The 26,853-nt window shown below is 37.2% G+C and overlaps 1 protein-coding gene across 1 annotated transcript in view; it reads right to left on the bottom strand.

Moving 5' to 3' along the window:
• The window catches only part of LOC122815731 (hepatic lectin-like), a 284,846-nt gene extending 259,334 nt beyond the window's left edge, over positions 1-25,512 (bottom strand). The window contains exons 1-2 of the mRNA XM_044088486.1: positions 25,458-25,512; positions 4,326-4,430 (exon numbers count right to left, since the gene is read on the bottom strand). Coding sequence (XP_043944421.1) covers positions 4,326-4,430; positions 25,458-25,512 — 160 coding nt within the window. The remainder of the gene's footprint in view (positions 1-4,325; positions 4,431-25,457) is intronic.
• Between the last annotated feature and the right edge of the window lie 1,341 nt (positions 25,513-26,853).

The raw sequence follows: 26,853 nt of genomic DNA, 5'->3' as shown, positions 1-26,853 counted from the left end.
TAAGAAACAGTCAGAATTTCCACATAGGGACCCCATATAGTCTATACATAAACTCTTTTATACTTTTTTAGAATCCATTCTGAGTAGCTGCACCATGTGCAGATCGTCTTAACTACCCATCATTATTTCAAGCAGGCTTGCACTCTGTCATTCTGATCCACAACTTCCTAAAAATCCAAAAAGATTATTCAGACTTTACACATTAATAGATTGATTCCCATATAACTAAACCATTATTTTTGAATAAAAAAACACAGGACCACATATTCTAGCAATTTCACTTCACAAAAAATAGTAACCATAAAAGTAGAGGATAGGATACATAAAATTTTACTTGACAATGAACATAAGAACTATTTAATTTAATCACATGGATGCTACTTTTGAACATTATTGGGTGTTTATTTTGTATTTAATAAGTTGCTTAATGCATTATTCCATATTCTGATGAAGTCCTAATGGATGAAGGTGATCAGTTTGAAAATGTCAATAAAGTGATTCTGTGTTACTGCAAGCTACTGAGTCTTATCCACTTATTTTGTGGTTAAACTATCATTTTTCCTAATTTAAGAAGTTTTAAAAAGTGGACATTTCCTCACACAGGCTTTCACACTGCCGTAGTAATCTAGTATCAGTTCTTGGTAGATGGGGTAATCTCCAACCCACAGTCTGAAGTGCTTGGCCTCATCTCACTCTAAGACGCTTTCCTCACAGATTATCTGCTTCCATCACTTTGGTTCCTTTGCTAATTTTTGTCAGTAAATTCCAGCTCCCTTGTGCCTATTTTTTGTGTCCCTGCTTACATCAACCCTGTTGATAAAATATATTTTCTCTATTCCTGTGTTGGTTTAGTTCTCAGAATATTTTCTGCTGCTTTGTACATATATTATGCATGGTTGTTACTGTTCTCTTTGTGCCTGCATCCAAAATCCTACTATCTTATTTTATGAACTCCCCCACCCACCCCCTTGTTTCAATCTCATTTCTTTCCACTTTGACTTGTAGTCTTCTGCTTGTCTTATGTAGAGAAACCTGAAGTATGTAGCTCTAAGGTATTGCTTCAAATCTGGTAATCCTAAACACCTTGCTATGTGGGGACAAATAACTTATCCCACTTAAGTCTTGCCCACTTTCCCTCCCAAATACATTCCTTCACTTCATCATTAATTATGGTCCACAGCTTCTTCCCTGGATATTAAAAATATGTATGATGTGTACACAGTACTAAAGGGAATATTAACATTTTCTCTGATTGAACATCTCTATACATTATTCATCGTCAAGAGCTTCCTTCTCACTATTAGTATTATGCCACATTTAGTACACAAACTGCCATAATAGAATCTTTTTTTAATCCGAAAACCAAAATAATTCATCTTGTTGTGTCTCCATAAATATGGGTATTGCTGAACCAATTCATGAGTAGGAACATAATTTTCCACTGTAGCTTTTGTATTCTTCTAATTTATTTTATATCTTGAAAAACCTTGAAACTGTCTGAAATGTTACACAACAATGAAATATCCTTTTCTGGATTTACCAAATAAAAGATAGTATCTTCTGCAAATAAGGCTATTTTTTGTTGAGTACCATAATGAATAATAACTTTGAATCTGTGAGTCCCTTATTTTCTTTGCTTGTAGCTCTAAATATATGACAAATGCCAAAGGAGAAAGAGGACACCCATACCTGTTTCCTCTATTCAAACTCAGCTTGTCAGAGAGGAAACCCAACCACCTTAATTCTTACCTCTGATCTTTTATATATCTTCATAATTAGCCCCATTATTCTATCATGAAATGCAAATGTTGCCATTGCCCTACTCATAAAATCCCAGTCAGCTCTAACAATTGCCTTCTCGGCATCAAAACTCACCAACCATAAAGGGGTTTCCTTGCACTTTGCTTCCCCTTGGATCATCATTGAATATTAATGTTAAATGTTTGTCTCCCTGCCATATAACTGTATTGATCCATATCTATCAGTTTTGACAACACCTTAGTCATTCTCTTAGCTAGTATAAACATAAATGATTTGCAATCCTGGCTCAGAATTGAGACTTGTCTATATGAAGTTGGATTTAAGGGTCTTTTCTCTCTTTGAGTAGTACAAGCACCACATCTGTCTTCCAAAATACTGGTAATGCTTGCTCTTATAAAGTATTGCCAAACAAAACCTTTCTGACATTTATCATTTTTTTCTATCCATGCTTTCAAATTCCCACAGGAATACCATCTGTGACTGGAGACTTCACTGTTGATTGATTGTACATCACAATTATTTCTCATCCTCCCTAAACTTAGCTTTTAATTCTTGAGTCTCATCTTCCTTTAACCTTGGCATATTTAAGTCTTCTATAAATATTTCCATTTGTGTTTTTACCTGGTTCCACATTCCTCAGCTCTGTCCAGATTTTCATACAAGTTCAGAAATATCTCAAATACCTTTTACCTCTACTGACTCTTTTTAATCATAAGCTTCCTTTGTTTGGCAGCACCCCTTTCCATTCCCTGTTGTCTATGTTGCTGTGCTAATAGTGTTTGTGCTCCAGGGTTGTTATCAACATTAGTTGCTTCACTTATGCATATTATCCAAATACTCCCTCACTTTTCCTTTAACACTCAACAATTACTCATCTTTTTGTTCAGTATGATTCCCCTTCAACTGCAGTACTTTAACTTTTGATAATCCCTCTAAATAATTCCTATTACTAATATCCCATATCACGTTCTCTGTCTCTCTCTCATTTCTACAATAATTTTAAATTTCATTTTCATTTTATCCCTCTTCTTCTTCTGAACAAATTTCTACATTTCTTAGCACCTACTGAATTGCTTTCACTACTCATTCATTCAAATTCTCTCTTTTTATTAAGTAAGAAGGAAAGCTCTAATGGCTCATTTTTCATTGATTAACCTGCATCTTTATTGGCGTATGGTCTGAAATAGTTATTGACTGTGATTCAAAACTCATGCTCTTGCAAAATACAGTTTCTGTTCAATCTAGCCCAGTTATTTTACCTTGGAGAATAATACATACATTCTGCCTACATTTCTGATAGTAATTTCATATCTGCCATCCCAAATATTCTCATATCTATGTCTAGAATCCTACCTTTTTTTTATATTTTCCTTTCTAGATCCCGCTGATACAGCTTCACTATTGCATATTAGATTCCAGTCCACATCCATGGATAATATTCCCTGCTGGAAACTATTTACTTCTCCCATGACTATCTTAAGCTTATTAATAGCAGTTTTAGGTGGAAGATAAATACATGTTACTGCACTTCTCCTTCCTTGCCGGTAAGCCCTTATTACCACACATCTACCATTACTGACTTTCTTCTCCTCCTCAATCACTATTGGAGCCCCTTCTCCCCTTACAATCTGTATTACTACCCATATTTTCCTATGTCACTAATACTATGTTGCATAACCATTCTAGAATCCTTTCTTTGCCAGATTTACATGCTTATTTCTATCTAAGTGTACCTCTATGAAGTGGTATATAAAAATGAGTATATGTTGTGATAGCACTAATAAAGAAAATGGAAGAAAACATTTATAAAATATTAGCTGAACTAGACTGAATTTCCCACGGACTGGCTGGGATTAGCAAGGGGCTTGGAGGTGCAAGAAATGAAGCAGAAATGCTGGAGATCATGAGTTGCTTAAATGAGGCACTTCTAGAAACACATAGGAAATAAAATCATGAAGAAAAGGTGAACTGGTTAAAAGTAAGAAGTACTTTTGAGGTCATCACTATGACGAAATACAGAAGAGCATCTATACAGATAAATTAAGCAGGACAGTGTCTTCCAGAAGTTATAGAAGGTTAGGAAATGCTATTTCTTGAAATACCAGATAGCTGTTATGTGACTGTCTTTCACAGGTATACATTTGGAGAGTGTACAGATAAAAGGACAGAAACCAAAGTAGCCTCATTTGCAGAGAAGGTGAAGGAAAACAGATTATGGTTGTTGGGTCACTTCACTTGTGCAGGAAAGCCATGGAGGATATTCTTTGGCAGTGAATACTTTGGAAGTCTGTAGGGTGTCTTTTCTACTCGCAGTTTGGTATATGTGTACATTCTGTGTTTTTTCTTATATTGCTTGTATTAAAAGATTAAAATAAAGCACAGCTGTTGAATTTGTGTTCTATTTAATGTCTACACTTTATCCATTGCATGTATGTTCTACATACACTACTCCCTTTCCTCATTCTTAACTTTAGTTTTGAGGTTATTATTTTGCAGTGAGTGAACCATTTCTGTAATATTAGAAGTTATATTTGTAATAATCCACCATGTTGTGTTCTACTTACTGCTATTTTGCATCCAACTGTCCAAAGAAGCAATGTAGGTCTGCTGTGAAGCATTCATTGTCCTGAGAATGATGTGTACAGTTTCCATTTCCTTCTTTTGCTCATCTGAAAGACAACAGAGTCATGATCAAACCAGTTATGTTACTTTTTTCTTGTATCTGATCTAATCATTTCAGAGATGCAGCACGTTACAGAAAGTGACATTTTTCAAAAGATGTTGCAATCAGAAACAATTGTATAAGCTTTATAGAGAAGATAAACAGTGTGCATCGCAGGTAATGTACCAGCCTGTTATGTCACTAAGAGAACACTGGACTGTATTCTGAATCTGAATGAATGTCTGGGCAATTATTAAAGAGTTGTGAACCCTGTTTGCTTTATTTTTGAAACTAGCATCATCACTAAATATCCAGGAAAAATGTTTTACTCCCTCAGATTAGATCTGGATTGTTCGCGTAACACATCCATTTCCTTCTTTTGCTCATCTGAAAGACAACAGAGTCATGATCAAACCAGTTATGTTACTTTTTTCTTGTATCTGATCTAATCATTTCAGAGATGCAGCACGTTACAGAAAGTGACATTTTTCAAAAGATGTTGCAATCAGAAACAATTGTATAAGCTTTATAGAGAAGATAAACAGTGTGCATTGCAGGTAATGTACCAGCCTGTTATGTCACTAAGAGAACACTGGACTGTATTCTGAATCTGAATGAATGTCTGGGCAATTATTAAAGAGTTGTGAACCCTGTTTGCTTTATTTTTGAAACTAGCATCATCACTAAATATCCAGGAAAAATGTTTTACTCCCTCAGATTAGATCTGGATTGTTCGCGTAACACATCCAGTTATTTATATAAAGTTACCAGTAGTACATTTCAATAACATTTAGGAAAATAGCCATATTATTATGTTTTAACAAATATATATAAAAAGCTGAGGTTGTGTGGGGAACATTACTTTGTGATTTCCCAGGACACAAAATGATATAACTGCAGTTCTGTCCACAACCCTCAAAATGAATCAATTCAGATTTATGAAAGGTAGTTCCTGTCTACTAAATCTAGTGCACTTCTTTGAGAAGACAACTAATGCACTGTATAATGAATAGACAATACACAGTGTATGCCTAAACCTGGATAACACCTTCAATACTATCGGACATACTGGCATTAGTGTTAAGATTAACCACTTAAATATTAACCCACATGATATCTGCTACATAGCTAAGTGTCTCACAGAAAGAACTCATGCGGTCACTGTTGGTGATGCAGTTTCCTGTAAAACATTATCTCTACTTGTGTTCCTTGGGGTTTGTATTGGGGCCACTCAACTTTGGCATGTTCTTTGCTGAGGTCCATGTGGAGATCAAGGTAGACTATCTTGCAAAGTTGTGGATGACTAGAATTCTGTGCACTCAGTATCTCTCCCCCCTCAGAATCATAGCTAGGATAGGACATAAGGTATTATGGGAAGTGACTGGCAGATCCAATTGGTCAGTAATGCAGTATTAATTTCTGTACTGGCATTTCTGGATGCCAGTACAGAAATAAATTCCTGTACTGGTTCAGTACTGAAACATGTTGTAGCAAGTGGCTTTTTATTTTTATTTTTTTGTCCATCACATAAGCATGGGGGCAGGGCATGCAGGGCCTAGTGTTCTTCCTTAGGAGAGAACAGAGAAGTATCAGATTAGAGAACGGCCTTTTCTGCTCCTCAGTTTGTTGTTGAGGGGTGACAGATTAGGAAGCAGCACTATGTACTCCAGCTGTTACCCTCTTAAGGTAGCAAATAACTTTCTCTCTGTACAGCTCAGCAGAGAATAATCCCCTATGCTGCAAAGAAAAACACACACACATGGCAGACTAGGAACTCAAGGTCCTGTCTCCTTGAATAGAAGATTCCCACATTCTTTATGCCTTCTGTGATTAAAAGCAACATTACTGGAAAAATAAAACCATTACTGACCAATTACAAATGGACACTCCAGCATTCATTCTGCTAACTATGGCCTTCTGACTATTTTTCTCATTCCATACTGGGCACGAGTTCTGAGTTCATTAAAAGAATTCTCTACAAAAAGCAAAACTTCCTGCAATCTGCCCTACTGATATTCTTTTATGCTTGGCAGTGTGTCAACCATCAAACTCAGACTGAAAACACCTGAAATGCAAGCACAGTTAAAATGAAATCCACACTCTAACATTTTTCCTAATGTGCATGCACAGGTTTGCCTTAAATATTTATTATTTATTATTATTTTATTTTACATTTGTTGACCGGGCTAGTCCAGCTGGATAATTTCCATTTTCAGTGGAGGCCCAGGGAGAAAAGCTCCACAGATTAAAACAAGGTTATAGAGAATTAAACATTTACAATAAATGCCTGTGACACAGACAGTGAGCAACAATGCATACATATTAGTCTAGATCAAGTAATAAAAAACACATAGTGCTATCTACGTATTGAGAAAGGCATTAATTCTTTACAGTACAATTATGTGAGGATGGGGTATTACATCTATATACATACTTGTAAAAGACATTGTTTGTACCTTTTTTTTTTTTTTTTTTTTTTGAGAACAGTAGTAACAGTACAGTCATTAAGTCATTTGTGATCACAGAGAAAGATCGCAGTTTTGAAATAAGGAAGTATGATAGTAGAAAGTAGAAATTAGATTAGTCTGGATTGGTAAAAGAGCAGAGCCAGAAGTTGTTCAGATGTACAAGAAGTTGTTTTTTAAAAAGATGAAAGGAGCCTAGAGAGGTAATGTGTGAGGGGAGGTTATTCCATATTTTGCCTACTGAGTTGGAGAAAAGGCAGTTACCTGCAGAATTTGTAATTCTAGTTGTGTTGACTTGTAGCTTTTCATGGAGCAGCTGTTTCAAGTTATTATAGGGGGTCAAGAGGTTACTAAGAGCAGGTGTCTTTGATGGTTGATATAGAATGTTATGTGTTATTAAGAGTTGTTGATAGATAAGCTTGTTAGGAAGTTCAAACCAGTGTAAGTGTTTTAAGTTTAGACAGTGGTGAGTTCTATACTGGGATGCTGTGGCAAAACGAGCTATATTGTGGTAGGATGTAGTAGGTTTCTTCAGGTTGCTTTTAGAGAGATTAGTGTAAATAGAGGAAGCATACAGTAGGGTAGAGATAAGATGTGATTGTGCTAAGGTGGTCCGTGCTTCTGGTGTAAGGAAGGGTTTAATTCTGTACAGTGAACCAATCTTTTTATTAACTGCTTTTATAGTGTTATTGATGTGATAATCATAGTTAAGATTATTATCAATAGTAACACCAAGCAGTTTGGTAGTAGAGTCTGGGGAGATGAGGAAATTATCACTTGCAGTAATAGAGAAGTTTAGTTGAGAAGATTTGTGGGTAGGTGAGAATAGTAGTAGTTTTGTTTTTTTGGGATTGAGGAGAAGACATCTTTTTGAGAACCACTGTTCGACGGTAGAAAAGGTAGATTGTGTAAGTGACTGGAGTTCAGATTGAGTGGAAGCTGTGCAAATAATGGTAGAATCATCTGCATATTGTATACAGGTAGTGTTTTGGATAGATGATTGGAGATCATTAATAAAGATAGAGAATAAGAGTGGGCCTAGTATAGATCCTTGAGGTACTCCTAAAGAGATAGGTAGTAGAGCAGATAGAGAATTTTTCCAGAGTACTGCTTGTTGTCGGTTTTCAAGATAGGATGAGAACCAGGTTAAGGAAGAGGAATCCAAGGCAAGGGATTTTAATATGTGTAGAAGAAGTGTATGGTTGACCATGTCGAAGGCTTTTGACAGGTCTAGGAAAAGAGAAGAGGTTAGTTTGTTGTTGTTACGGTTACAGTTGATGGTGTTGGTAAAAGAAAGTAGTGCAGTGGTAGTACTATGTGAAGGTCTAAATCCATGTTGAGTGTGTGCTAGTAGGTTGTTATGAAGGAGATGGTTAAGTAGTTGTTTGTGTATACATTTTTCCATGATTTTAGCTAGTGGAGATAATAGCTCTATAGGACAAAAGTTAGAAAGGTCAGTTGCATGTTACACAGGATAATATGTAGTTATTCGTATTCTACAATATGAAGTTTCAAGGAGTGTTGGAAAAAGACGTGGACTCACATATTTTGAAACAATCTATTTACAGAGCACAGTACATAACACAAGTGTCAGAGCACAATTCGAGCTTTTAGAGTGTCAGAGAACACTTTATAGCTGATGACATAAGCAGAGTCTGGGGAGGGGAAGATGGTACTACCAGTATCCCACATGCTGGTGTAAAATGCTCTCTCTAATATCAAGCAAGTGCACACACACACAAACACACACACACACATCTGACTGCCATGAGAACAGATCCCCTGCCTATATAAGTACACCAACTAGAGACCTCTGTATTTAATGCAAGTGCTACAGCATAAGACTGCCTTGAAGAGTTTCAGACAAAACTTTATAGCTGATGACATCAGCAGAGGAGAGGGGAGAGGAAGATGGTGATAGCAGTATCATACATGCCAGTGTAAAATGCTTTCTTTAATTTCAAGCAGGTATACACAGCCACACACACACCACCTGATTGCAATGTGAACAGAGCCTCAGCTTATCTAAGTACACCTATTAGAGACCATCATATTTAACACAAGAACCACAGCATGATTCTGACTTGGACAATGTCAGGCAAAACTTTATAGCTGATGACATCAGCAGAGTCTGGGGAGAGGAAGATGGTGATAGCGGTATGCCACATGCTTGTGTAAAATGTTCTCTCTAATGTCAAGCAAGTGCACACACACACACACACACACACACACACACACACACACACACACACACACACACACACACACACGCACATGCACACACACACACACACACACATACACACACACACACACACACACACACACCAGTGACTGCAGTGAGAAAAGAACCCTACCTATTTAAGTACATCTAGATACCTCTATATTTAATTAAACTGCCGCAGCAGACGTCTGACTGGGAGAGTGTCAGACAACACTTTATAGCTGATGACATCAGCAGAGTCTTGGGAGAGGAAGATGGTACTAGCAGCATCCCACATGCTGGTGTAAAATGCTCTCTCTAATGTCAAGCAAGTATACACATACACCAGTTGACTGCACAAAGTTGAGGAGGAGAGTGTCAGAAAACACTTTATAGCTGATGACATCAGCAGAGTCTGGGGAGAGGAAGATGGTAATAGCAGTATCCCACATGCTGGTGTAATATGCTGTCTGTGGTCAAGCAAGTAAGCATACAGATGCTCACATATACACCCGTTAGTGAGATTAGAACCCCTTATCGAAGTACACAGACTAGAGAACTCAGGATTTAATGCAAACACCGTGGCACAAGTGTGACTTTTACACTGCTGCAGGACAATGTATAGTAGATGACATAATCATTGGATGTTGGAGAGAAGCTGTTAAGAGGCCTGTCTGAAATGGATACGTAGGCATGGACAACTGTCAGAATATTGATACTCCATGGAATTGAAGTAATGACTGCAGGATACACAATTATTCTCTTCTGACTAGACAGAAACACAGACACACACCAGTTGAGTGCAGTGAGATTATGACCCCTATAAAATAACATCTTCTGAAAATAAGGCTATTTTTGTTACATCCCATAAAGAATTATACCCTTTAATCTATGAATCTCATATTTTCTTTGCCTCTGGCCCTAAGTATGTGGCAAATAACAAAGAAGAAACAGGACACCACTGCCTGTTTCCTCTATTTAAACCCAGATTGTCAGAGAAAAACCCACCCACATTGATTCTTGCTGCTGACCTTGTATATATCTTTATGATTATCCCCATTATTTTAACATTAAGTGTAAATGCTGCCATTGCCCTGCTCATAAAATCTCACCCAAGTCTAACAATTGCCTTCTCTGCATCATGACTCATCAACAAAATTGGGGTTTGTGACACCCCACCACTGGCAACAGTAATCAAACAGCCTCAAACCTCACCACTAACACCAGTGGGGAACGTATATTGGAAAGATGACGAGTTACACACACAGTATTTCCAGATGCAGCTTTCTGCATCAAGTACAATTTCCCTTAAGAGCACACAAAGACCACAGTCAGTCCAGGGCTGGTTTCTCCCTCTTTCTGCAGATCCCCAATAAGACTCCCCACTGGCACAGCTATAGACCTCCAGCACCCTGTCTGTCCAACCAGTACTTCATGTCCCTGCCCAAGTAGCTCACACACACACACACACACACACACACACACACACACACACACACACACACACACACACACAAACACACGCACATACACACACACACACACACACACACACACACACACACACACACACACACACACACACACACTCATATGCACACCTGGGAAAGGCTGGCATACGTTTAATAGCTATGCCCCCTTCTGCCCAGTCTATAAGGTAGTTTTCACTGACACCAGGCAGCTCCTTATAAGCTACTTTAAGGCCCTTAACAAAGGGTCTCCAATCTTACTGTGTAATGTTACTGTTAATACAAATGGTGGTTTGACCAAGAGCAAAGCTATTAGGAGTGGCCCACATTGTCACCAAATAAATATGCAAGTGCTCTCAGAACTTAAATATGTCTCACAAATATCAGCCACAATGAAAGGTTTAAATATATTTAATAATAAATAATAAAAGAGGAAGAAAATACTCAATATATAATCACAGCAACATAGTTCATAATCACAGGAAATATCTAAAACAACATTGCAGGACAGTCTCAAATAAATAAAGAAAAATATCTAAAATAAGCCTTGCCATATTTCTGACTATATCTAAAAAAATACTGTACCCTACTTAACTTACTTCAGAGAAAGCAAGACAGGTGTGGTGAGTGTGTCTTCCAGTTGATGTTGCCAGGTCAAAGAAAATACAGAATACTGAGTCTCTCTTAGAGAGTTCTTAAATTAATATCTCAAATATTACTGCTAGGATAGCTTGCAGGATGACATCACTTCTTATCATCCGACTCTATACCAGGTGAAAAACAACCAACAATGCAGCTGGTAGAAATTAGCATCTACCTATGAAAATATATAAACAAAAGCTTTTGCTCAGATCTGTGCAGCTGTTAGAAGTCATAAAACTATAAAAAACTTCCACATCTCAAGCCTAGTAATTATTTTACTTTCAAGACAACACAGAGAGCTCCCTAGTATAGACATCCCATCTCTTGCTGCCATAAAGTAATTTAATTTCAGCTATTTTTCTAAAGTTTACTTCTGGTGTTCCAGTTTGGTGTTAAAATATATGCATCTAAACAGTTACAATTGTGTAGGTACATTTCTGTTGTAATCAAGTAGGGTACACTGTGTTACATTTTTAAGCTCATTTCTTTATAAACCCTTTTCAAAACACACTTCTTTACCAGCGGTTTGATATAGACATAACATACAGTTCTAATACATTTGTAATACAAGCATATAGATCATGTTGATATTCACAAATAACATAATTATTTACAAAACTCCAGATAGCTGGGCTCTTAGTATCTCCTTTAATGATATTTCTCCCCCACTAAAAGACTCAAGCTATTTTTTCAAGTGACCCTTTAGAAACATTGCTTGAGAGGGATGGGTCTATCTGGGAATACATTACCACATTCCATATCTAGAGAGCCCATCTGTGTTGGTGCTGCACTGTCATATCATATGCCTGCAATCCCAAGGTACACCTTACTAACCTGTCATTTTGCTGCCTGGCTTGATGTAGCCTTAGATCCCCCTCAGACTTCTCCTGCCTCTTACTGAGAATACTTAGCAGAAGGGCCTCCCTATCATGGTATGGTTTTATAAGTTAACAAGTTACAGTTTGTGCCCCTGCCTCCTTCCTAGCAGTTCTACCATGTAGTTAACTTCACTGATCTTCCTTACCACATTAAAGGGTTCCTCCCAAGCTGTTTGCAGCTTATTGTGTCTAACAGGAATGAGAACCATAACCAGCTGCCCCACAACATACACTCTAACTTGAACATTCCTGTCATACCAGACTTTTTTTGCTGTTGGGCTTCTGCCAGGTTCTCCTGAGCCAAGCCCATGTGTTCCCTGAGCCTTGTCCTGAAGTTTAGAACATATGCCACAAAGACTCCTTGTGGGATTCACACTCAACCTCCCACTCATCATGAAACAAATCTAGAGGGCCTCTCACCCTATGCTCATACGCATGCGCAAATCAGAGGGTGAAAAACCTGTGGATTCCTGGGGAACCTCTCTGTAAGCAAACAACAAATGGGGCAAATATTTGTCTCACTCCATCTTAAGCTGGTCTGAAAATGCCCATAGCATAGTCTTTTGTGTACAGTTTAACCTCTCTACCAGAATATTTGTCTGAGGATGGTAGGGGGTGGTCTTCAAGTGCTTCACCCCACAGTGCTTCTACAGACAACCCAGAAGGTCTGATATGAAATTAGCACCTCTGTCAGTCAGTATTTCCTTTGGGAAACCTACCCTGCTGAAAATTTCTAACAAAACATTTGCCATCTTTTCTGAATAGATGAAGGACAGAACCACCACCTCAGGGTATCTGGTAGCATAATCACCACTAGGATATACTTTTTCCACTGTGGAACTTGGGGTACTCAGAGACCCTACAATATCCATAGCTACTGTCTGAAACAGCTCTTCATTCACAGGCAAAGGCAACAAAAGAACATTGACCTTGTCTCCTGCCTTGCCTACCTTTTGGCATTGCTCACAATTCCTGCAGTACCCTGTTACAATAAAAGTTCTGCATAATGCATCTCTTGATACTCTTTATGCTCATATGACCTGCAAAGGGAATATCACGAGCTATGGCTATGCCAGACGGTAAGTTCTGGGCACTACGAACTGCTGTATTCTCTCACTCTCTAGCCCTTCCTCAGGGGTCCACTGTCTGTACAGTAACCCTTTGTCCCAGTATGCAGATTTCCCCTTCCCTAGAGAATCAGGTGTCTCCCTGCTACCTCCCTCGGGCCTTGTAATGTAGGGTCTGAGAGCTGAGCCTGTCTCAGTTCTCTCTTTGTAACCCTTACCAGCTGCCCTTCCACAGGAAGTATAGCATTCTCTAACAGCAGTGCCTCACTGTCAGACTGGGTACTACTACTCACCTCTCCCCTTGCAGTCACTCTGTCCAAGGGAACATCAGAACCCACAAGCAGCTCTGGCTCACCTTCAGTCTCACAGCTACAGGGTAGCTCCCTCAATGAAGTAATCACCACACTAGTCCTGGCTTCAAGTCTGTCATCTGTCTGGGTCCCCCCAGGCTACAAGACCCACATGCTTGTCTCTAAGTCTGACTGCATGTAACTGCATGGACATAAGGTACTGTATTATCAAAATCATTCCCTATAAGGACATCTGCATGGATGTCCTCAAGCACGCCTCCTTGCTGGCTACCTTTCCTGCCCTCCCAGTAAAGATGAACCCTAGCCAAAGGTATTTGGAATGGGGTCCCTCCTAAAGTTCTGACTGGAGTAGACTGCCCAAACAAGAAGTGCTCCTCTTTAATGATTGCAGACTTCACAATGGTTAGGTCATAGGCTGTGTCTGTTTCCAATCTACTAAGATAGGATATAACCTCTTGTGATAGTTTGGTACCCTTGTTGCCGCCAGACAACTTACTGCTGGCATTCTGCCATTCCCACTTACTGGCTGTCCCACATTTTGTCCCCCATCTTGCCTCCATGGATATCTATATGCTACATGGCCCCACTGGTTGCATTTAAAATAATTAAGCCTTGGTCCTAGCTATGTACCTAAACTACTGGCTTCCTCTTCTACTGGCAGACTCTGTTGGGGCAGTCTAGGCTGCCCACCATCGGTTCCCTTAGACCCCCGAGCAGCACTGAGTATCCCTTTCTGGTGCAATATTGCCCCCCTTGCTATATATGTCTCCCTTTTTTCCCAATTCATCTGTAGTGTTACATTCCCTGTCTGCTAACCAGATTCTCATGTCCTCAAGCAAAGTGCTAAGGGCTTTTTCCCTCACCACAAGGTCTGTCAGCTTTTCAAAAGTGTTGACCTGACATTCACTCACTCACCTATGAAAATAAGTGCTTAGTTAGCAACATATTCACACAAACTTTAATCTGCCTTGCATCTATGCTCACAAAACTTTTTTCTATAAGCTTCAGGTGTTAACTTAAACCACTCTAACGAACAATTTTGCATTATAATTTAAGCAATCAGTATCAGACAATTTAGAAATATTAGTTACAACTTTACCATGGCATAAGGGGGTCAGGAACCATACTCAGAGCCCTTGGTCAACATTATACTGCTTGCATACCCTTTCAAACATATGAATAAAACTGTCAAAATTATCACCATCTGTTAATTGTGGAAGAAATTTACTGACCTTTGTTGCTTCTGGGGTTCAGCTATTCCCTTCCCCATAAACTCCAGGACCCTGGTGAAGAGTCAGCATCTCCTTTTCATGTTGCCTCTGCCTCTCATTCTCCTCAGCTTTCAGACACCTCAGTTTCTCATTTTCGTCAGCCTACAGGTGTCTCAGTCTCTCTGCTGATTCTTTTTCCAAACATGTGGCTTCCAATTCAAGTCTCTTTAACTCTAGATGGATTTTTAGGTGCTCTGTGGAAAGGTTAGACTGTCCATTTTCTGAGAGTTGTATATCCCAAAAGCCAGTCTGGTTGTCTTCCTGGTTGCTGGTCTGTGATGCAGCTGTGGCTAAGGCTGCAATAATTTCCACTTTAGTCAGGATGGCATGCACCAATCCTTTGGTTTGGCACATAGCCAACTGGCTCCTTGTGAGCTTGCCAAACTCCTCTGCTGACATCCTTGCCTCCTCTCCCTGACTAACTAAGCTAACAAAAAATAAAACCATTGTGATATGAAACTCCGAATGTTCACTGTGTGGCTGATTGAGAGTACAAACACCTTTAGTGACCACTGTTTACAGGAACTCAATATCCACACCACTGAAAACCAATATGTGGGTATCCCACCACTGACATCAATATAATGTGATGTCCCAGCACTGGCAACAGTAATCAAGGAGCCTCAATCCTCACCACTAGCACCACTGGGGGATATACATTGGACATTGGAAGGATGATATGTTACACACACACACACACACACACACACACACACACACACACACACACACACACACACACACACTCTCACACACACACACACACACACACACACACACACACACACACACACACACACACACACACACACACACACACAGTATTTTAAGATGCAGCTCTCTGCATCAAGTGCAATTTCCCTTAAGAGCACACAAAGACCACAGTCAGTCTGGGGCTGTTTTTTCCTCTTTCTCCAGATCTCCAATAAGCCTCCTCACTAGCACAGCTATAGAGTTGAGATCTCAGCTGAGTGGCCAAGCCAAGACCTCCAGCACCCTCTAAGTCCAACCATTGCTTCAGGTCCTTGCCCAAGTAGCTGACACACACACACACATCCACACACACAAACACACCCATACACACACACACACATACACACACGCATTGAGTTTTGATTTATACACACACAAACACACACATGGGCACAGCTGGCACAAGTTTACTATCTATGCCCCCTTCTGCCCAGACTATAATGTAGTTTTCACTGCCAACAGCGAGCTCCATATCAACTATTTTAAGGCCTTTAACAAAGGGTGTCCAATCTTACTGTGTAATGTTACTGTTAATACAAATGGTGGTTTGACAAAAAGTAAGGCTATTAGGAGTGGCCCACAGTGTCACCAGATTTAATATGCAAGTACTCTCAGAACTTAAATATGTCTCACAAATATCATCCACAATGAAAGGTTTAAATATATTTAATAAATAATAAAAGAACAAGAAAATACTCAGTATATAATCACAGTAACATCAGAGTTCAAAATCACAGGAAATATTTAAAACAACATTGCAGGATAGTCTCAAATAAATAAAGAAACACATCTAAGTTAAGCCTTCCTATATTCCTGACTATATCTAAAAAAGTTATTGGACCCTAGTCAACTTACTTCAGAGCAAGCAAGACCGATGTGGTGAGTGGGTCTTTCAGCTGATGTCAGGACAAAGAAAATACAGAATACTCAGTCTCTCTCTCCGAGAGTTCTTAAATTAATATCTCAAATATTGCTGCTAGGATAGCTTGCAGGATGATATCACTTCTTGCCATCTGACTCTATCCCAGGTAAAAAAAAACTATTGGTGCAGCTGGCAGCATTTAGCATCTACCTGTGAAAATACATAAAAAAGGCTTTTGCTCAGATCTCTGCAGCTGTTAGAAGTCATAAAACAATAAAACACTTCCACATATCAAACCTAGTAATTATTTCTCTTTTAAGGAAACACAGATAGCTCCCTAGTATAGACATCCTGTCTCTTGTTATCATAAAGTAATTTAATTTCAGCTATTTTTCTGAAGTTAACCTCTGGTGTTCCAGTTTCCATTGTTAAAATATATACATCTAAACAGTTACAATAGTACAGGTACATTTCTATTCTAATCCAGTAGGGTGCACTGTGGTTACATTTTTAAGCTCAGTACTTTGCAAACACTTTTCAACACACACTTCTGTACCAGCAGTTTGATATACACATAACATACAATTCTAATACATTTGTAACCCTAACATATGAATCATGTTGATATTCACAAACGATATATAATTATTTACAAAATTCCAGATAGCTGGGCTGGCAATATCTCCTATCATGACAAGATTTCATTGCACTTTGCTTCATTTGGATCATCATTGACTATTAACGTTAAATGTTTGTCTCCCTATCAAATAACCACACTGAGCCATATCTATCAGTTCTGACAACACCTTTGTCATTCTCTTAGTTAGTATACATTTAAATGCTTTATAATCATGGTTCAACATTGAGACTTGTCTATATGACGATGGGTTTAAAGGATTTTGCTGTCTTTGAGTAGTACAATCACCACAGCTGTCTTTCAAAATACTGGTACTGTTTGCTCTTATAAATTATTGTCAAACAAAACCTTTCCAACCTTCATTTTATTTCTGTCCATACTTTCAAATTTCTACAGGAATACCATCTGTGACTGGAGACTTCATTCTTGATTGATTGTACATCACCATTTTCCTCATCCTCTCTAATCTTAGCTGTAAATTATTGAGTCTCATCTTCCTTTAAGCTTGGCATATTTAAGTCTTCCATAAATATTTCCATTTGTGTCTTTTCTTTGTTCCACGTTCTTTCAGTCTGTCCAGATTTCCATAGAAGTTCAGAAATATCTCAAATACCTCTTACCTCTATAAGATCGTTCTAATCATAAGCTACCTATGCTTGGCAACATCCCTTTCTATCCCTCATTGTCTAAGTTGCTGTGCTAATAGTTTTTGTGCTCTAGGGTTGTTATCAAAAGTAGTTGCTTCACTTATGCATATTATCCAAATACTCCCTTATTTTTCCTTTAACACTCAACAATTGCTACTCTTCTTGTTCAGTAAGATTCCCATTCAACTGCAGTACTTTAACTTTTGATAATCCCGCTAAATAATTAATATTACTAATGTCCCATATCTCATTCTGTGTGTCTTTCTCATTTCTACAATATTTTTAAATTTCATTTTCATTTTATCCCACTTTTTCCTTCAGAACACATTTGTACATTTCTTAGCAACTACTGAATTGCTTTCACTACTCATTCATTCAAACTCTCTCTTTTTAATAAGTAAGTAGGGAAGCTCTAATATCTCATTTTTCCCTGATTACCCTTGCATCTTTATTGGCATATGGTCCGAAATACTTATTGGCTGTGATTCAAAACTGTCAATCAAATACGCATGGTCTAGCACAATACAGTTTCTGTTCAATCTAGCCCAGTTATTTTATCTTGTAGAATAATTTATAAATTCTGCCTAGGTTTCGTATCTCCCATCCCAAATATTCTCATATTGTTCTCTTGAAATCTAGCTCTTTTGTTTTATTTTCCTTCTAGATTCCCACTGATACAGCTTTACTATTGCATGTCAGGTTCCAGTCCAAATCCATGGATAATATTCCCTGATGGAAACTAATCACTTATCCAATAACTATCTTAAATTCCTTGATAGTAGTTTTAGGTGGAATAAAAATATGTGTCATTGCACTTCTGCTTCATTCCAATAAGCTGTTATTACCACATATCTACCATTGCTGACTTTCTTCTCCTCCTCTAGCACTATAGGAGCCCCCACATTTTGCAATATGTACTGTTACCCATTTTTTCCTTTGTCACTGATACTCTGTTGAATAACCATTCTAGAATCCTTTTGTTGCCAAATTTACATGCTTGTTTCTATCTAAGTGTACCTCTATGAAGTGGCATACAAAAATTAGTATATGTTGTGGTAGCACTAATAATAAAAATGGAAGACATAATTTATAAAATATTAGCTGAACTAGATTGAATTAGCCTCAGATTGGATGGGCTTAGCAAGGGTTTTGGAGGTGCAGGGCCTGAAGCAGAAATACTGGAGATGATGAGTTGCTTAAATGAGGCACTTCTAGAAACACACAGGAAACAAAATCATGAAGAAAAGGTAAACTGGTTAAAAGGGAGATGTACTTTGAGGTTACCTCTTCTTTCGCCTTTTCCCGGTTAGAGGTCGCAACAGCGGATCACCTGTCCTCTCATGATTGGCAGTGGAGTTTTATGGTGTTGAGTTGCCAGCCCGGCGCCCAACCTTCCACAGAAGGCACATGCACACACTCACACCTAGGGCCAATTTACAGTGTCCAATGTACCTACAGCATGTCTTTGGGATGTGGGAGGAAACTGGAGCACCCGGAGGAAACCCATGTGACCACAGGGAGGACATGCGGACTCTGCATAGAAGGCACCCCAGCCGAAGATTGAACCAGAGAACCTCTTGCTGTGAGGCAGCAATGCTAACTGCTGCACCACTGCGGCCGCCCATACTTTTGAGGTTACCGGTATGATGAAATACAGAAAACAGCCATACAGATAAATTAAGTTGGACTGTACCTTCCAGAAATTATAGAAGGCTAGGAAGTAATATTTCTTGACCTACCAGATAGCTATGTGACTGTCTTTCATAAGTATATATTTGGAGAGTGTACAGATAGAAGGACAGACGCCAAAGTAGCCCCATTTGCAGAGCAGTTGAAGGAAAACAAATGATGGTTATTGGGCTGTTTCACTTGTGCAGGAAAGCTAAATATGATTTCATGAAGAAAATTTTGGAAAAAGAGTCAGAAATCAAGAGGAATCTATTGGGTCCAGCCAAGAGATAGACGACTTGCATAAGTGAAGGCCTGTAACAGTCAACCATGATGACTAAAGCAGGTAGAAGAACAGCTCTGCAGTGAAACAGGTGGTGACAAATGGTGGTAGATAGAATCATTCTTAAACATTTCATACCCCAAAATGTTACAGCTGATCAGATATTTCAAAGGAGGATTATAGTGTCTTTACCAATTTTTGATTTTGACTATGTGGCTCCTTCACCATGGAGGATATTCTTTGGCAGTGGATACTTTGGAAGTCTGTAAAGTGTTTGTCTTTTCTACTTGCAGTCTGCTATATGTGTACATTCTGTGTGTTTTCTTATATTGTTTGTATTAAAAATTAAAATAAAGCACAGCTGTTGAATTTATGTTCTATTTAATGTCTACACTTTATATGATGCATTTATGTTTTACATACACTCCTCACTTTACTCCTTCTTAACTTTAGTTTTGAAGTTATTATTTTGTAGTGAATGAACCATTTCTATAATATTAGAAGTGATCGTTGTGTTCTACTTATTGTTCTCCTGCTTCAAACTGGCCAAAGAAGCAGTGTAGGTTTGTTGTGAAGCATTCATTGTCCTGAGGATGACACTTACATTTTCCATTTCCTTCTTTTGCTCATCTGAAAGACAACAGTCAAGATCAAACCAATTTCATTATATTTTTCTTGTAGATGATGTAATCAATTCATTTAGAGATGCAGCATGTTACAGAAAGTGAAAGTTTCAGCAGATGTTGCAATCAGAAACAATTGTATCAGCTTTGAAAAAAGATAAACAGTGTACGTTGCAGGAAATTTACCAGCCTATTATGTCACTAGCATAACACAGGACTGCATCCTGAATCTGAATGAATGTCTTGGCAATTATTAAGGAGTTGTGAGCCCTGTTTGCTTTATTTTTGAAACTAGCAGCATCAATAACTGTCCAGGAAGAATGTTTTTCTCCCTCAGATTAGATCTGGATTGTTCACATAAGACATCCAATTATTATTTATATAGTTACCAGTAGTACATTTGAATAGCATTTAGGAAAATAGTTATCTTATTATGCTTTAACAAATATATATAAAAAGCTGTTGTATGGGAGAAATTACTCTATGATTTCCCAGGGCACAAACTGATATAACTACAGTTCAGTGCACAACTTTCAAAATGAGTCAATTCACCTTTATGAAAGGTAGTCCTTGTCTACCAAATCTGGTGCACGTCTTGGAAAAGGCAACTGAAGCACTGTATAATGAATAGCAAATACACAATGTTTGCCTGACCCTGGATAAGACCTTCAATACTGTCGGATATACTGGCATTAGTATTAAGATTAACCACTTAAATATTAACCCACATATAATCTGCTACATAGCTAACTGTCTCACAGAAAGAACTCATACAGTCACTGTTGGGGGTGCAGTCTCCTGTAAAACATGATCTCTATTTGTGTTCCTTGGGGTTTGTATTGGGGCCACTCAACTTTGGCATGTTCTTTGCTGATGTCCACGTGGAGATCAAAGTATCTGTCTTGCAAAGGTGTGGACGACTGAAAATCTGTGCAGTCATTATCTCTCCAGCCTCAGAAGCATAGCTAGGTAGGACACAAGGTATTATGGGAAATGATTGGCAGATCCAATTAGTCAGTAATGCAGTATTAATTTCTGTACCAGCATTTCTGGGTGCTTGTACAGAAATGAATTCCTGCACTGGTGCAGTACTGAAGCGCTTATTGTAGAAAGTGGCTTGGTCATTTTTTTGTCCATCACAGAAGCATGAGGGCAAGACATGGATGGCCTAATATTTCACCTTAGGAGAAAACAGAGAAGTGTCAGATCAGAGTGTGGCCTTTTTTGCTCCTCAGCTTGGTGTTGACGGGTGACAGACTGGGAAGCAGCACTAGGTACTCAAGTTGTTACCCTCATAAGGTACCAAATAACTTTTGCACACTACAGCTCAGCAGAGAGTAATAATCTCCTTTATTGCAAAGAAAGATAGATACATGGAAGACTAGGAAATGAAGGTCCTGTCTCCTTGAAAAGCAGATTCCCGCTTTCTTTATACCATGATTAAAACCAACATTACTGGAAAAAATAAAACAATCATGGACCAATTACAAATGGACACTGCAGCAGTAATTCTGCTAACTATGATCTCCTGGCTTTGTATGTTTGTCTTTCCATATCAGGCACGCATTATGAATTTATTAAAATAAATGTCCACAAAGAGCAAAACTTCCTGTAATCTGCCATACTGACATTCTTTAATAGTTGCCAGGGAGTCAAGCATCAAAATCAGACTGAAAACACTTGAAATGCAAGCACAGTTAAAATGAAATCCACACCCTAACATTTTTCCTAATCCATACGCCTCAACCTTCACATTCCCCATCTGATGACATAAAACATGAGTCAAATCATATATTTCTTTATGACTAGACAATGGTTAAAAATTTTCAGATGAGCAGATTATTATTCACTTACTGTCAGATATTCTTTACATACACTTTCATTTTGTCCTTAACATGAACAATTTTTATGCAACTGTTTCAAAAACTATAGTCTTATTTGCAATGAAAGTATGCTTATATCTTGTTGGAATAAAAACACAATCTGAATACTATAAATAATATTCAGTTAAACATTTCTCCTGTTTAATCTCATTTTCACATCCCCCTTAAAAACACTGTTGTGTATCTTACTAAAACCTTGAAGCAATTAATTTTCTTCTTTTAATTCACTATGAAGTTTATCTAATGTGGTCAGTGGTATTCATTTAACTTGATGCATTTGCAAATTGACATTTTTCCGGAAATTTAACATGTAAAGACTTTACAAATTTGTTGTATTACTTGACTACATAAGCCAAGCGTGGTCCACACCAGTACCTTCACAATAGATTGATAAACCAAATGCCAAAAGATTCCACTTTCATGAAATTAACAGGAGATATTTTATTAAGTATGAGTTTAGCACGTTCATCTACATTAAATAAAAGGATGTCTTCAGAACTCAAGATGTTGAAAAATGACTGCTTAAGTACAATGAAGTCAAAATTTAAACCAATCATGTTCCAACAATTAATTAATAAACGTAATTAAAAACTTCTTAAAAGTACAGAATAGACATAATATTTAAATATGTAAAATAACTTAGAACAAAAAAAAAATTATTATTAAGATATATTTGGTAATAAATAGTAACAGGTCTATATTACTACTACTAGTGAAGGATAGAACTTTTACGACGGTTAGGAACCACTTGGCCAATACCACATCTTTTTCCTTTTCCTCACTGTAGTGCAGTCTTGGAGTTGGTACATATATATATATATATATATATATATATATATATATATATATATATATATATATATAGGTCTACTTTACATGATCGACAGCTCAAATGTTTGACTTTCATATGGCCGAGACCATATGATCGAACATTTGAAACATCGACCATGTAAAGTAAACACCATAACACAAAATAAAAAAATCACTAACTCTGTTTAGCAGGAGGGCAAGCCACCCTGCACACCCACCCCCCACTATGATATATATATATATATATATATATATATATATTTTTTTTTTTTTTAGGGGGGTGTGGGGGGCAGCACCTACATTGGGGTATGGGGACAAAGCCACCCCAGTTGGGTGGGTTTCATCATTTAGTGCGGTGTTATCTTTTGGAGTGCCAGTGGCCAACTGGTTCCTAATCATGGGTAAAAGTCCGTGATTCGTTGACCTGCATTTTGCTGTTTAGCTTTTGTTGAATACATTTTCGATGAATACTTATTTCACTAAAATAATATAGACACATAGTAACATATATATTATATATATATATATGTATATATATATATATGTATATATATATATATATATATATATATATATATATATATATATATATAAGAAAACTCTTAAAAACATTGTTTAAAAATACTTGATAAATAATATTTTCAGTTATAACTTGGCTGCATGTAAATTTTGTACACTACTTATAGAAATAGCATCATTTAAACGTGGTGGTGTATTGGCATTCAGTGTAATCTGCCAGTGAAGCTTGCTATTTTCAATGGGTCTAGTTCACACAATCGAACATTCAATTCCGCAAAACTCTATTCAATTCAATTATGTGAACTAGACCCATATTCAAGTTTGTGTTCCCAGGGATCACCTCTGGGATTTATAGGAACCTTTTCGAGCACAAAGTAATACAATCTTGTATTATTACTGCATAACCTATAAGGCAATGTCAAACCCAGAGCTGTTGGACATGCTACACTTAAAGAAATCCCAGTCCCTCAGAGACCCACGCTCCAGGGATCTAAACCTTATCACCACAATGAACAAAACATGCTGGAGGGATAGGTTCCTGACCCAGAGACTCCCCAGACTCTGGAATAGACTGCCCATACATGTCAAGCAGAGCGCCCCTTTGGACTTCTTCTAAAGGAACCTAGTTGATTAGCTGGGAGATAGGAAATTCACCCCAGGGATCACATCAGTCACTCTGCTAGATAGGGGTCAAGGGAAGTAAATACTCTGAGAAGAAATAGCCAGGGAATTGTTATGGCTAGGCTTGTATAGGCCCTAGGGCCAATAGCTTAGTACCAACCTATAAACCTATGAACCTATAAACCTAATTTATATTAATATCATATTTATGTTAATAAATTCTCTTTTCTCAACACACGTTCTGTCTTACCAGCATAATATGCGTGGCAAAAATCACAAAACTCAAAACACACCACCCCTGTAGTATTACAACTGATGCATTAATTTATCTTAAATTTAGTACTCAATGTATTAAGCCTAATGTTCTGCTCCTCAAATATAAATTTACATTGATGGTGAAACCCACCCTTTCTCATCCCACCATTTGGTGTACTACACATGTTGTTATTATTAACTTTTTCCAACTTTTCTTTAATGTACAAATGTCTTTTATAAATAAAACATGGATAACCTCCTAATAATTTTCCACGTCTCATTATACTCAATACATTTCCAATTATTTTTCAAACTTATTTAATTTGATTACTTAAAACTTGTAACCAAGAAGAATATGTCACCAAACACCAATTACGTCCCGGCACTATTAAGGCTGTCCTTTGTCTCTCCCTTTTTCTGCTGAACCTCCGTAGTACTTTACCAGCATAGACCACGAATGACAGATAGTTTAAAAACTAAATTCTTTAATGTAAATAACCAAAACAAACATGAAAACACCTCGGATTTAGCGCTTTCATCTCCCACAACGGAGACTTCTTCAGAATCCATTTTTGAAAACTAATCCCAACAGTCTTTTATATTGTTTGATTCCCAATAGTAGTTAATTGATTAATTGCTTAATACAATGTTAAAGTTTTAAATTTAAAAGGGCACTTCATCTTCGTGTTGAACCATAATAAAAATGCAATTGATAATACAAAATAAAATGAATATTCAAAATATTACATACTTTGAAAATACTGAATGAGTGATAAAGTGCATATATAGTTAAATAAATAAATAATAAAATATCCTGATGCTGATAAAAAAACATATATTATACAATAACTAATAGAATAAATGCAGTATAAATATATAAATAATTAATTAAATAAATAATTCTATATAAATATGAATATACATGTATATATATCTTAAATGTGAATAAATATAAATAGTAAAATATAAATATTGATTTGATAAATTTGTATAGATAGTAAAATAATTAAATTAATTCTATACAAAAAATTCTATACAAAAAATTCCATGACAGTAGATAATACTGTCTTGAATTGTTTGAGAACTTCTAATATACAAACCGCCAACAAGACATTCAAGGCAACATGTTCAAAGTACATTTCAAAAAACATTTCAAAAACATCTCACGATCCATTTCAAAAACCATTTCAAAGAACATTCCAAAAAACATTTCAAAGAACATATTCAAAAAACATTTCAGAAATCCTTTCAAAGAACATTGTGGGACCAGTTTGTTATAACATTTTAATTTTTGGGTCATTGGCTAATATTTTCAGTGCAGGGGTGATAGATATATGGTCATTCAGACCCCAATTACCACAGGCATCAAGTCTGAGTTGCCATATCATCTCCCTGTATTCAACTTTGGTTTCCCAATCACCCCCTCGCTCCATACATTCTACCACTTCCAATACCCAAAATTTATAATCAGCTTTTTTACACTCTATTGCATGTCGATATAAAGCATTATTGTCATTGTGCCTATTTATATCTCTTATGTGCTCGTATATTCTATTTCTAAGGTGCCTTTCAGTTTTCCCAATATAATATTTTTGACACGCTTTGCACATAACTAAATATACAACACCTTTAGAATAACAGGTACTGTATCTCTTAGCTTTTAGGGTCAAATGTAAGTTAGGTAGTGTTAGTTCCTTTATTTCTGCAATGTATGGGCATTGTGCACATCGGCCACACTTAAAAGTCCCATACTTTTTACTAGTCCCTTCCTTCTCTGTTTTCTTTCTCTCCAGAGTGTTCTTAATATTCATGTTTCTTCTAAAACTGATTTTAAGCTCACTCTTGAAAACATCAGTTTTTACTGCTATATTTCTGAACATGTTCCAAACTTCATAAATGCTCTTCTTCAACCACCCGATATCTTTGTAGTAAGTAATAGTAAGGTATGGTGTAAAATTATTACTAATCACATTGTTTACATTGCCACTATCTATATTAACATTAGTAATATTGACATTATTATTATTATTTGTCTCATTGTCACTTGTAATGTTATCCCTCTTGCATATCAAAGGTTTGTATCTAGTCTGCCTTCCCTGCGTTACATATTCTTTTATGGGTATTATAATTTCCTTAGGATAACCTCTTTCAATAAACATTGTCTCCACATATTTCATTTCCTTCAAAAAATCTTCTTCCTCTGATATCATCCTCGCCATCTTAATCATTTGTCCCTTGACCACATTTTTCTTTAGTTGGTATGGGTGGTCACTACAGTAATGGAGGTAGGTGTTTGAGAAGTGTTCCTTCCTAAATACATTTGATTTGTAACATTTTCTTACTTTATCTTTACTCAACTTAATGTCTAGGAAGTGTATTTCATCCTTTTCTATTTGATGCACAAAACTCAAAAAAGAGGTAGTATGATTAATATACTCTAAAAATTCCATTATATTCTCCCTACTTCCGTTCCATAGAATAAAGATATCATCCAGGAACCTGAAGTACTTGACAATGTATTGGTTATACACAGATTTAAAAACATATTGTTTTTCCCAGTGTA

This window comes from Protopterus annectens, chromosome 1.part1, assembly GCF_019279795.1.
Source record: "Protopterus annectens isolate FY-2018-M chromosome 1.part1, PAN1.0, whole genome shotgun sequence".
In the NCBI taxonomy this organism is placed as follows: domain Eukaryota; kingdom Metazoa; phylum Chordata; order Ceratodontiformes; family Protopteridae; genus Protopterus; species Protopterus annectens.
This window is presented reverse-complemented; position numbering and strand designations above follow the sequence as displayed.